A 14,235-nucleotide genomic window follows, 5' to 3' on the forward strand; every position below is an offset into this window, starting at 1 on the left:
TTTACCTCCAGAAGTGGAAGTATACCATACTGTATCTTGCCTTTTCACTTAACAATGTATCTAGGGTATCATTTCACATTGGTACATAAATAGCCTCCTGGTTTCTTGAGTGGCTAGATAGTATTTCACTGTATGGCTATTAACCACTTCCCTACTGGAAACACATAGATTGTTTCTAGTCTCATTACATACAAGTGTGAAGTGAAACAATTTTCTAGTATATCTATATGTGCAGTACACTTTATAGACTGAATTTGGAATTATAATGGAAAGTTCTACCAACCTCCTTAAAGACAGTCTGTCCCAGTTATAACTCCTCTATCATCATATGAAAGTCTTTTTTCCCTATTTCTTTGTCTATACCCTTTTGTCATAACACTTTTGATGTTAATTTTAAATTTTATCAAATTTTGTATTTCTAGAAATTAATACTTAATTTTATCAAAGTCCTATGTTCACTGATTTTATAATGTCTTATAGTCCTTTTCTTTCTTCTGCTGGTACTGGGGACTGAACCCACGGGTACTCTGCCACTGAGCTACATCCCACCGCCCTTTTTATTTTTTTAATTTTGAGACAGGGTCTTGCTAAGTTGCCCAGGATGGCCTCAAACTTACAATCCTCCTGACAGCCTACCGAACCATGGGATTACATACAGGCGTGTGCCACCATGCCCTACTAGACATCATAGTTTCTTGGTGGCTTAGAAACAAAATGGCACTTCCTTATTTCCTTTCCTCCTCCTACCTATTTCAGAACCACGGATGTTAATTTCTTGAAGCTTATTTGTCTAATATTTGCCTTATCATTTCTATATGACATGCCAGTATTGGTATTTTTCGTTCTCATTGTAAGTATTAACTATTGCCCTCACATGGGGGGGGGGGGTGAATATTTAACTCATCATGAACATTAAACTCATCATTTAACATCTCCATTGGCCTTCCCAGAGCAGAAACACTGCCATCCTCACACTCCCCCAACAGTGGTAACATTATCAGTGGTAACATTATTTATTAAGATCAACATCCCAGTTTACATTATGAAGACTAAGTTACATACTAGTCATACACAGGTCTTTTGGTACACCAAAACTCCCACATTAAGCACAATGAAACAACACTGCATTACTAAGGAAATGTGAAACCTGTGATGCATTGCAGGAACTCACCCAAGCACTGAAGAAAATACAAAACCCCACCCTGCCTACTAACAATCTAAGAGAAGAGGTATGCCTATTCTCAAGTGTGTGTATGTGTACCTGCGTTATCTTTTTCTTTTTTTTTTTCTTCTTCTTTTTTTTTTTCTTAAAGACACGATTTCACTATACTGCCCAAGCTGGTCTCAAGCTCACAGGCTCAGCAATCCTCCTGCTTCATTCTCTAGAGTAGCTGAATTTTTTTTTTTTTTTAAGCAGGGATTGAACTCAGGGGTACCTAACCACTGAGACACATCCCCAGTATTATTTTCTATTTTATTTAGAGACAGGGTCTCACTGAGTTGCTTAGCGCTGCACCATTGCTGAGGCTGGCTTTGAACTCACAATCCTCCTGTCTCAGACTCCTGAGCTGCTGTAATTACAGGCATGTGCCACCACGCCCTGCCTGAGTAGCTGAAACTTACAGAGGTGTGCCACCGTACCTGGTATGTATATAGTTTTATTTCAGTCTGTTCTAAATGTGATGTACCAACTTTCATTTAAAGTTATGAGACACACTTAAAAAGCAAGGAAAAATATCTCAATCGAGTGGGAAGGCAATCAATACAACTAAATGATCCACATGATGAAATAACTGCGATTAAAATGATGAACCATCTGTTTAAGGTGAGCAACATGAATAAAAAGAATGTCAGCCGAGAAATGGATTCAAATAAAAACATAATAGTGTCAGAGTATAATATGCAACAATCTCACTATTATGTATAATTATAATGTGCCCAATAAAAAATTTAAAAACAAAGAAAGCACTGTAACAGAGATGAAGAATTAATTTGATGGGCTCATTGGTAGACTGTACACAGTTGAGGGTGAAAAAAATCAGCAAACTTGAAAATGGGTAAATAAAATTACCTGAACTAAAATACAAAGAGAAAAAAAAATAATAATTGAAAAAGCAAGAGCTGTGAGACAGCATCGAATAAAACATGTATAATTCATTTCTAAAGAAGAGACACACACCAAACCATACATGCAATAAGTTTGGGGACACTCAAAGTAGATTAAATAACTTCTCAAAATTATCACACACACCTAAACATATTCTGTTCAAATTGTATAAAACCAAAGACAAAAGGCAAATCTTAAAGGAGGCCATGAAAAAAATTTACATACAATAGATCAAAGGTAAGAATTTTGTCAGAAATTACACAAGCCAGAAGACAATGAAGTGACAGCTTTGAGAGAAAACAAAAGCCAACCCAAAATTCTCCATCCAACAAAAAGGTGAGAGAACTTGTGACCAGCACACCTGTACTCCAAGAAGTTAAGTTAAAGGAAGCTCTCCAGGCAAGAATAAATGGGTATCAGGTGACAACCACAAGGCTCAGGCACAGCAGAGGTGCCACTGGGCAGCTCCTCTAGAACACTCAGGTGACACTGCTTCCAAGCTGTGCTCATCTAAACCAACAATATCCTCAGAAACCCTAATGATGAAAAATGTAGATCTACCTGGATTGGAAACAAAGTTTTACCTACTAACTCTTTCCTGTCAGAGGAACTGTTAAGTGTTTATTTGAAATGGGCTTTGAAGAGGACTGTGAAGAGATGGAAAGAAACAGAGCAAGAAAAGAGTGGCATTTCTATCTCATTACCGCCCTCTCTCAGGTGTGGTCTGAGATCTAGATCTAGATACCTGTCCTACTATTTTTCATATTTCAACTCAAAACCCCACCAGATTTCTTTTTGGTAATGGAGTTCAATTTCAGCTCCATTAGTTCCTCCCATAACCTATCTGCCTGTTTTCTTAGTGTTGCTCTACTAACAGTGTGTGATCAAATGTCTACACATCTGGAAGACAGATATCTGATTTCTCTTTCCAGGCTTCATCATGGACTTGAAATGGTTCCTTTTTCTTTTTAAAAATTTTTATTAATTTTTTGTTTGATATGTGAAATTTGCACATTTATAAAGTACCATGTGATGTCTTGATTGATGAATAAATTAGGTAATGATCAAATCACCACCTTATTAACCTCTCATTTCTATGTGGTGGGTATATTCAAAATCCTCTTCTAGCTATTTTGATATATTACAATGCATTAGTATCAACTATATTCACCCTACTGTGCTAAAGAACACTAGAATTTATTCCTCCTATTGAAACATTGTACCCCCTGCACTGCTCCTCTCCCCAAACCTCTTACCCTTCTCACCAGTCTCTGATAACCACTCTTGTACACTTCCTTGTGCAACCTTGTGGTTCTTGGTCTCTTAATTCTAAGACAGGGTTAATTATAGCAAAATGATAAAGATCATGCAGTTTGAACCAGGCACAGCAACATACATCTACAATCCTAGCAACTTGGGAGAATGAGGCAGGAGGATTGCTAGGTCAAACCAACCTGGGCAACTTAGCAAGACCCTGTATTAAAATAAAAAATAAAAGGGGTCGGGGGAGATCATGCAGTTTGAATCCCTGCTCTGCTAATTATTCAGTAGCATCAAGTAGGTTATTTAGCATCTCCAAAGCTTCATATTTTCATATAAAATGTGAGGATGAACCTATCAGGAGGTTTCAGGGTAGACTGTGAGAATTATTGGAGATGGTGTAAGTAAAATGCTTAGCACAGTACCTAGACTCTATTAATACACTGGTGGTGGTAGTAGTAGTAGTAGTATTTTTTTTTTTTTTTTTTTTAAACTGATAGTAGACCTTGCTGGTCTTTTATAGCTTTTTAAAAAAGATTCATCTGAAATTGATTTTCATGTTATTATGGAATAATGTTTTTGTCAGTTGATTTTTTTGGGGGGGGGGGGTGCTGGGGATTAAACCCAGGGCCTTGTGCTTACAAGGCAAGCACTCTACCGACTTGAGCTATCTCCCCAGCCCCGTCAGTTGATTTCTGTAGGCCTGCCATCACCAAGAAAATAAAGCCATTCTCAGTTGTGAAATTTATTTTAAATACTCATGTTCTACAAATCTTTCCATACTATATGTTGTAAAAACCCTATGTCTCTTTTGCTGTTGGCAGAATTACTGTTTTACCACTGTTCCTTAACACTGTTGAAACTTGATTGAATATGTTTTCATTTCACTGGTTTTCTTGTTTTATAATTTGCTATTTTATATTATGTGGTTGGTATAATGTTTATTTTAAAACATTCTGATCACACTATGAATTTCATTAAATGAATTTAAACAAAAAAGTAATAGGGTATCACAAAAACTTGAACTTAAAATTTAGAATTAATAAGTGAAAAGTGCTGCAAATAATAAAAAATAAACATGGATGACATTTTTAATTTTTAACCAATTTAAAAGCTGACTGACAGCATCATTGTTAGGCATACTATAAGTGTTTATTTTCTTAAATGAAACATTACTTTGCAATATTTTTTTGCTCCTATTACTATAGTTTCGAACTTGCTCATTTTTATCACTGAATTACCATGGGACCAGGAGTCCTCTAATGAAAGTGAGGATGACTGGCCCATTATCAAGCTAAAGTGGGCTTTATGTCTCACAAATTAATCTGATACTGTTTCCCAAGCAGCATTCTGGGCCAAAGAATGGCTGGTAAATACCAACAAAAGTTACTGAGTACTGTATGCCAAAAATGGGGGAATATGCTGATTCACCATTTTCATCCTCAATGATTCAACAGAGAAGCAACAATTTAAACAGCTTAGTTGGCTATCAGTATTAATGGACAGGTAATATCTGCTGGCCTTGAGATTCCTATTCAATAGAAAAGGCAAACTTTAGGCAAATAATTATGAATAAGTAAGTAAATATTTTTGGATGTAAAAAAGCTTAAGGTAAAAGTACTAAGTTTAAGTGTAAGGGGTAGAATCATGGATCTAACCAGTGTTAAGGGTTTAAGGAGTTACAAAAAAGAATGAGAAAGGCTGGGGATATGGCTCAGTTGGTAGAGTGCCTGCCTTGCAAGCACAAGGCCCTGGGTTCAATCTCCAGCACAGCAAAAAAAAAAAAAAAAAAAAAGAGAGAGAGAAAGAGAGAATGAGAAATTCTATGCCAGAGGAAAGTATAAGGAATTGGCAGGACAGCACAAAATGATAATTCATCCAGAATGGAGAATGGTGATAGAGAGGTTTTAGAGAATTGATTCTGAGGGTCTTGTTATGAATATAAATTCAAGAAGTCTAAATTTGCAGATTTATCTAGACTAATGGAAACAAGTCACCAGAAAACAGTAAAACAAAAGATTCATGAGACATGTAAAAAGATGAACCTTAATATGCTAGAGGTCCTCTTTTTAATTTTATCCTTGTATGGCTTGCTATGAACAGCAAACTGACTTGTTCGAGTCCAGCTAAACATGAATGAATACCTGAAATTACTAATCTTATACATATGATAAGTAATGTATCTTCAAGTAGATAAAAGGAACACATGAAGTTCAAAAGCTAAATAAACAAAGCAGTTATGGGGTTCTCTGTGGTATTTTGTTTTAAATTGTGAAAGAAGCCTAAATGATCAGTTTCTGGTATTTGTACATTTCTTGAAATATTTTTTTCTAGGTTACTCACTTGTGTCCATAGCTTGTTTCTGAGAGCAATGTTCTTTTCAATTAATCCTTTTTATTTGGGGGTGGGTACCATGGATTCAACTCAGGGGCACTCAACCACTGAACCACATTCCCAGTCCTATTTTGTATTTTATTTAGAGACAGGTATCACTGAGTTGCTTAGTGCCCCGCTTCTGCTGAGGATGGCTTTTGAACTCGTAAACCTCCTGTCTTAGTCTCCCGAGCTGCTGGGATTACAGGAGTAAGCCACCGCACACGGCTCAAATAATCTTAAAGACACTTTCTGAACACTCTAGCCAAAGCTTATACTTATAAATTATGAGGCTTTCAAGTGTGATAGCTGGTGGGAATAGACACTATTCCCTATCTTTTGTGAGCACCACATACTGGTTCCTTCAATCATTTCAAGTGTTCTGTCCCCAGTCTATCCGTTTCCTCACAGGAATGTGCTGACTATTCTGCTAAATAGTGGGTGGAACACAAGTCTTTTCCTATGAGACTTTCTCCTTTCTAATACTCTGTCCTATGAACTACTATAGCAGTTGTTAATTCCCAAAGGCACTCAGCTACATTTTAACTTAAGAGTCTATAGCACTGTACTTAGGTTTCCTGTATCCTGCAGCCAGAAATTCTCTTTAGGCAGTAATGTGGGCAATCATATGGCTCACTGCTTCTGTTTTCTTCCTTTTTTTAAAAAAAATATTTTTTGGGCTGGGGATATAGCTCAGTTGGTAGAGTGCTTGCCTTGCAAGCACAAGGCCCTGGGTTCAATTCCCCAGCACCGAAAAAAAAAAAAAAAATTTTTTTTTAGTTGTAGATGGACACAATACATACATTTATTTATTTATTCATTCATTCATTCATTCATTCATTCATTCATTCATTCATTTATTTATTTATTTATTTATTTTTATGTGGTGCTGAGATCAAACCCAGTGCCTCACATGTACCAAGCAAGCACTCTACCAGTGAGCTACAACCCCAGTCCACTAATTTTTGTTTTCTATTTCTCATACGTCAGTGTTTTTCATTGACTGATGTCCTGATTGACAGCTGTTAGTACCTGAGTGGGGCTTGTAGGGCTTTCTGATTTTAGGCTTCACTGTAAGATAATCTGTCTGGGCCACTGGACCCTAATGGTTTTTTGTTTTATTTTTATTTATCTTTTTATTTATTGAGGGGTGAGATTTCCATCAAGCATCATCTTTGTGGCTCAGTGGTAGAGCACTTGCCTTGCATGTGTGAGGCACTGGATTCGATTCTCAGTATGGCATATAAAGAAATGAATAAAATAAAGATCCATCAACAACTAAAAAAATATTAAAAAGAAAACAAAAACAAAAAAAAGAATCATCCTATCTGTTCTATAGAGGATATAGGCTTGGCTGACAAAGTTCTGGGAGTATGTTAGTGTTCAACATACCTCCTTATTTTCATTATAATGCCTTACCCTAAACAATGAGATACCATAGCTGAGAAATTTACTGTGTTCTTTCTAGAGATTACCCTTCTAGCCTTCTCAGGGAGTTGGTGGGGAAGTCACATGATTATTCAGAGTAGAAGAGGGGTGAAGTGTTCAGCATCTGTGCTAGTCAGTATCCTAAATGGCCCACAATGATCCTCACCTTCTGGTGTTTAGACCCTTGCTTAGTACCCTCCTGTAACATAGCAGGGCTGACCTGTGTGACCAAACGAAGGTGGCAGAAGTGATGGTGTGACTTCTGAGTCTAGAGCATAAATAGCATTTCAGCTTCACTCTTGATCTCCTGGAATTCTAGAATATAAACTAATGGCTTCTTGGTTTTCTCAATTTCTAGGCTAGCATTCAGAATTTTGGGGTCTAGACAATCATCAACTACTCATCCACCTGCTTCATGGGTTCTAAAACTTTTTATTGCTGTTTTACCTCCTGTTCTCTTTATACAAAGAATTTAAAAACTCTTTATTGCTGTCTTAATGGGGTAGTGAATGTAAAAGTAGGCTCAATCTACTATCTTCATCTAAAACTTGTTTAGCATGTGAATCTGTGTTATTAGGACAGGTAAAAATATCTGCATGATTTTGTAGTTTTCATATAATAATGAATACTCTTGAATGTCTGCCTTTAAATGAACCTTCAACATTTCCTTTTATATATAAATTATGTGTTAATCTTTTAAAAAATATTTTTAGCTGTATATGGACACAATATCTTTATTTTTTGTTTATTTTTTTAATGTGGGGCTGAGATCTGAAACCAGAACTCCACACATGCCTGGCAAGTGCTCCACCACTGAGCCACACCCCTGTATTAATCTTTTGTTGGCCTATTTTAGTACTGGATTGCTTAGAATTTTCTTTCTTGATTTACTGAAGCTCTTTATTTGTGAAATCAGTACTTTCAAATATAAGCTGCCAATATTTTTCAATTGCAGCCTGTCTTCTGACTGCTTGAGATGATTTTTTGCCACACAGTTAAGTTTTATTTTTGTGTAACATACTATTTTATCTACCTACCTACTTACTTCTTTGCTTCTAAGTTTTGTGTCAGACTCAGAAAGATATTCTGAGATCCAGAGAGAGAGAGAGAGAGAGAGAGAGAGAGAGAATATATATATAGATAGTTCTGATCTTGCTCACATTTATTTCACTGTAGGAACTGTTCCAACTTCATTTTTTTTCCACCTAGCTACCTAGTCAAAAATCCATTTATTAAATAGTATTTTTTACTCAGTGATCTGAAATGTTACTTTACAATGTACTACATTTCTTCATGTGCTTGGGTTTATTTATGGGTTTAATAACTTGTTTCACTTATATCTCTGTATTATCCCAGTACGACTACTCTTTATTATTAAAGTTGATATGCAATAGCAACTGTCTTCTCTTACTACTCTACATTTTTGGTAACTGTCTTCTGAAATCACGACCAATTGCAAACACTTCTGAAGCCCCAAGTCACTAAAAAACTATAAGGCAGTTAAGTTCTAGGAATGAACTGTAAAAATTCAGACAAATCCCACTATTCCTCAAACAAGAAAATCACAGAGTATTCATGAATACAGAAGTATAAAATTGTGTTCAATTAATTAATTGGTATTAAGGCCCTCTTACCTCTTAAGGAAATTATAATCTAGTTAAAATTATAATGATATAACCAGAGAATACAAATTAATAGTTTCTGAACTGCATACAGCAGTCAGCAGTTTCTGCTTACTGGTTTTAAAAACAACTGTTGATATCTAATCTTTAACAGAATATTTTATATCAAAACAGGTACTTCCTTACTTGTAACAAAAGCAGCTGGAGAAGATGATCATAGCAATTATGCAAACAGCCATGGAAATGAGTACAACCAGCCATCGAATGCTGCCATCAAAAAATGGACCTGACAATGAAAAATAAACATTAAGTGAACAGAGTATCTTTCAATCACATCTTATTAAAAGGAAAACATAATTTACAGTGTTAAATTCTAGGTATCCTGGTTATTGTTAAAACCAGAAAAAATATGTTAGAAAGACTCATGCTCCGACTTTTCTGGGCTAACCTACCTATAACAACAGGGGGCAGTGTAGGTTGCAAATACTGGTTACATAAATTGGTCCGACAACATTCTATCGTACGGCGAAGCTGGGCTTTTGGTGAATCCTAGAGGAAAAATAATGGTAAAATTAGAAATGATTTGATATATTAAACTGGTTTTTAATACTGATAAAATACAATTTCTCATTTAGTGAGTGAGAAGGATCTGCAAATTTTATGTGTAAAAATAAATATTGAAAAATTAAAATATGAAAGTGTTACAAAGATTATAAAATGATTTTTCTTAAGGAGAACATATGTATGGATGGTATATTAGAACATTAGACTATAACTTATTTATAGATGAACAAAAAGTTTTAGTGCTTTCCTACCAAACAATGGCATATTTTAATGAATTACCATTCAGTTGTTTTTGGTAAAAAGTAATTAAATTCATGATATCTTTTCCTAGAAAACATGTAATAAATTTTAATATAATCATAAACTAGTATAGAAAATATGATCTCGGTAGTACTGAGACTTTGATAAGACTTAAGATCAGACTAAAATGTGGAGGGTGTCTTAGTCCAAAGAAAAGACTGGTTAAGAGAGGTGGTGAAGTAGTAAAAGATACTATATATTCTGCATCTAACAACTAAGGAACTAGATAGATATGGAAACAAGCTAAAGTATGCAGATGAGGGAAAGGCAAAATACAGACATAATATTTCTGAGAGTTTATTAGAGCCCCCCATCCAAAACAGAGAGGTATCCCTAATTAAGTCAAAAACCAGAGAGAAAAAGACTCTAGTCATGGGAACACAGGGCTTCTTTGGTAGTACAGGGGGAAAGACCATCAAGCAATGAGTGTGCTGCTCAGATTGGAAAATGGAGGACAAAGATATATGATTCCTCAACTGCTATTTCTGTCTTCTCTATTAAGGCTGACTACAGGAATGAAGCAGACAGACCAAATAACAAGTAGTAGGAAATCATATCCCAGAGGAATAAAGAGATCTTATGATGTTTTTCTAGTCTACCTGAGTTCACATCTTCTAATCTAGTGAGTTATACTTCAGGAAGATGAAAACAGTTGTGAGATGGCTGAAAGACAAGTATTACCTAAAGATTTTGGAAACAAGGAGTACTAGAAACAAGATAGCTAAATGTCATATTACTTTCTTTAAAAGGAAAAGGAAGGCTTTGCCAAAAGAGTGAAGGCAGCATGATATCATAGAAAAAACAAGGGCTCTGGACTGTTTAAATTCAAGCCTTGCCAGTTGATCATGTTGTGACCTTGAACATTTAACTTCTAGCTAGGCTTTCATTTTCTCTAAGTAAGAAATATTTGCTTTCCAGAGTAACTGGGAGGCAACAAGACAGACTATACCAAGTACCTAGCATACTAAATGCAAACGAACGCAAACAGTAAATATTTGATGAATTAATTCTTCTTCCTAAGGTAAGTTTGACACAAATCTCAGATGAAACTTTGGAATAAGCCAAACATCTTGGGCGGCCCTGGAATACCAGATGGGCTTCACCAGAAATAAGCAACATCAGACTCACTTCTCATCTTTCTTACACAGGTTAACAACCTGGGTTGGCAAAAGTCAGGGTTGCCTAGATTACTACTTTTCCTTTTGTGATGCTGGGATGTACCAGGACCTCACATGCTAGGCAAGCACTCTAGCATGAGCTACATCCTTGGTCATGGTTGTCTATCGTGAGGCTGGAATGACAGAACTTTCTGCCTTTCCTGCACTGCCTTCACGCTCCCTTCACCCCAACCTGCATACTGAAGAATAAAAATCCTTAAGGGGAAAAAGTTACTTGGCATTTATGAAGTGGAATGTTCTAACTTAAGTAACCTTATTTCATGTGCATGGGTCAGACACAGTACATAAGGAAAGAACTGAAGTCAAGTTACAAGAAACAGTCAAGGTTCATGAGAAAGAATTGATTGTATAGGAAGACACAAAACAAGCTAGATAAACCAAAGGAGACTGAAGTTTGGCAGGAATCTGAAGCATCGTGAAAATCACTTGTATTTGTTTTGATCCAGACCGTGGTAGTGCAAACACTGGGAGAGACGTTTAGGCTGAGACCAAAAGCTGTTTTTTGGGGGGGCTAGTTGCTAGGTTAATGGAAATGTCATTTACCAAGATATATGGAAAATTAGATAAGTGCTGGTCAAATATTTTTGCATGTGTGGCTCCTACAAAAATTTTTATTTTTTATTTTTCTGTAGTACTGGATTTGAACCTATGACCTCATATACGTTAGACAAGCTTTCTACCACTGAATTACATCCTCAATCCTGCTAAACATTTTTAAAAACAATGTATTCCTCATATTTTTAGACTGACATCTAGAATTTTTCACCATAAATTTAAACAGAATTTAAACGGCTACAAAGAATATATTAATAATTTCTGGCTTACTGAAAATAATACTTTAAAATAGAAATGTTACTTCATTCTTTATTCAGTACTATCTAAATAACATATAGCAATTTGATATCCATTGTCATCCTTAAAAAAAATGAACAAATGGGGGTTGTGGTAGTAGAGCGCTTGCCTAGTACATGTAAGGCACCACATAAAAATAAACAAAAATAACAGATGAAGTAAAAAGAAAAGTTAAAGAAAATGAACAAATACTTTTTTCTTATTTTTTATTGGTGCATTACAGCTGTACATATTGGTCAGACTGGTTATTACATATTCATACATGCACACAATATAACAATATAATTTGCCTGGTCAATATCATTCACTCGTATTTCCCTTTTCCCTCTCCTCTCCTCCTTCCCTCCCTTTACTTTACATCCTCTCCAGCATTTATTATTGTTTGAATTCTTGATGACTGTCATTCAGACTGGAGTGAAATGAAATCTCAGTGTAGTTTTGACTAACATTTCCCTAATTGCTAAGGATGTGTTGAACATTTTTTTCATATGTTCATTTGTGTTTCTTCTTTTGAGAAGTATCTGTTTAGTTCATTTGCCCAAATTGGGTTATTGTGTGTATGTGTGTGTGTGTGTAACAAGTCTTTAAGTTCTCTATATATTCTAGATATCAATCTTCTGTCAGAAAAAAAGTAGCTAGTAAAGATTTTCTCCCATTCTGTAGGTTGTCTCTTTACAATCTCAATTGTTTCCCTTGCTGTGCAGAAGTTTTGATTTGATGCCATCCACTTATTAACTCTTGGCAACAAATGCTTTTTTTGCGGGGAGAGGGTGGTATTGGGAATTGAACTCAGGGGCAATTAACCACTGAGCCACATCTCCAGTCCTATTCTGTATTTTATTTAGAGACAGGGATCTCACTGAGTTGCTTAGTGCCTCACTTTTGCTGAGGCTGCCTTTGAACTTGTAATCCTCCTGCCTCAGACTCCCAAGATGCTAGGATTTCAGGCATGTACCACTACACCCGGAAAATGCTCCTTTAAACTGGAAATTTTATACTGGAACTCCCATTTCCTTGAAATAGTTTTTACAATAATTATGCCTTAATGAGTATATTTTAGTCTACAATCATTCACATCAAAGTAAGTACATATAAATTGTTCTATTTCTGTTACTGTGTATTTTTCAGTCTTAAAACCTTCTAGTTCATCACTGTAATTATTAGTATTTAACTGATCAAAATGAGGTACACTACAATCTAGGGCTTAGGGTATATAGTTCAGTGGTAGATGGTTTGCCTAACAAGTGGGACCTTGAGTTCAATCTTGGCATCATGGGGGGGGACGGATATACTACACTCTTTATTAAAATATTAATGTGAGAAAATTTAATTTAAATAGGCATTTCTTAATGAGATGGTTAGGGCTTTCAAAATACTAGTTTATGAATTCATGAATAAAATTACTTATTACTACAATGAGAAGATTCAGCATTAATTTTATTCCTATTTTCCTTTTTAATTAGCTCTAAGACATTTAGTTCACATTAACCAAAAGATGAAAAGGGAAGCAGTTTATTATACCACTATCCCATAATTCTTTCAAGTCCTTCCAAAGTATATACTAATGATCCTATCAAAAAATTCTCTTCAATGATCTAGCAATTTGTCTGAGAGGAAAAAAAAATTAAAAACCACCTGACATGTAAATGTACTTGATTATCTTGTGTTCCCTATATGGATACTTCCATTTCTAATCACAGCACTGTTTAGAATCTTGAGGTTTTATATCCTAGATTTGGTAACTGGGAGAAGGGTGGCTGTGGAAAAGGGAAAAGAAAAAGAAAAATGGCTTGAGAAGCTCTTGTTTTCAGGCACAGCAGTTTTAAGTTTCAGGACCTAAGAATGTTTAGGATTTGTAACCCAATTCCCTTACAACTATCCATGTGCCCAAGTTTACAACACAGTCTGTGTGTACCTAGGGATATGGGTAACACAGTCTGAAGACTGCTTAGATAATCAGTGTGGCAATGGCTTACATTATTAGGCCCTTACTACGCACAAATTGTGCTATTTCATTTGATCCTTTTAATAATTCTTCTGTGGATGAGAAAATAAGCTCCTTGACAAAACTGTCACAGCTACTAAGAACTATCATGACTTTGGATGCATACCATCAAGTTTAATAACTAATTTCTATTGGTGAATTCAGTTTGGAAGAAATCTAATTTAGGAGACTGCAGGACACAATACTACCATTGGACTTGGTGCTTTAACTATAATTCCTTCATTAATCTTTTAAGCAATTAAAAATATGTAGTATGAATGGTTGGTAATATGCTAATATCATAAAACTATAATAACTAAATTAGCATGTCTCAAATCCTGACAAATCAGAGAATAGGATTAATTCCTATATGGTGAAATATGTAACAAATATATGACAAACCCCATCCTATTCCCATCTATTTATTTGTGTTCAAGAAACCAATACCGACAGTAAAGAGTGGAAGAGGTATGGCTTAGCAGCACGACACGGTGATTTTAGCTGACAGAAGGTTAATGTCTCAAGAATATGGTATAATGGCCAAACATCTAGCATGAGATCTGACTG

At 35.5% G+C, this 14,235-nt stretch overlaps 1 protein-coding gene across 3 annotated transcripts in view; it reads right to left on the minus strand.

Moving 5' to 3' along the window:
* Positions 1–14,235, minus strand: part of BMPR1A (bone morphogenetic protein receptor type 1A) — a 133,765-nt gene that overhangs the window by 14,306 nt on the left and 105,224 nt on the right. For all 3 annotated transcript variants that reach the window (XM_079138245.1, XM_079138243.1, XM_079138244.1), the window contains 2 exons: positions 9,243–9,339; positions 8,977–9,076 (listed from right to left, as the gene is read on the minus strand). In XM_079138245.1, coding sequence (XP_078994371.1) covers positions 8,977–9,076; positions 9,243–9,339 — 197 coding nt within the window. The remainder of the gene's footprint in view (positions 1–8,976; positions 9,077–9,242; positions 9,340–14,235) is intronic.

The sequence above is a fragment of the Sciurus vulgaris genome (assembly GCF_902686455.1).
Source record: "Sciurus vulgaris genome assembly, chromosome: 4".
In the NCBI taxonomy this organism is placed as follows: Eukaryota; Metazoa; Chordata; class Mammalia; order Rodentia; family Sciuridae; genus Sciurus; species Sciurus vulgaris.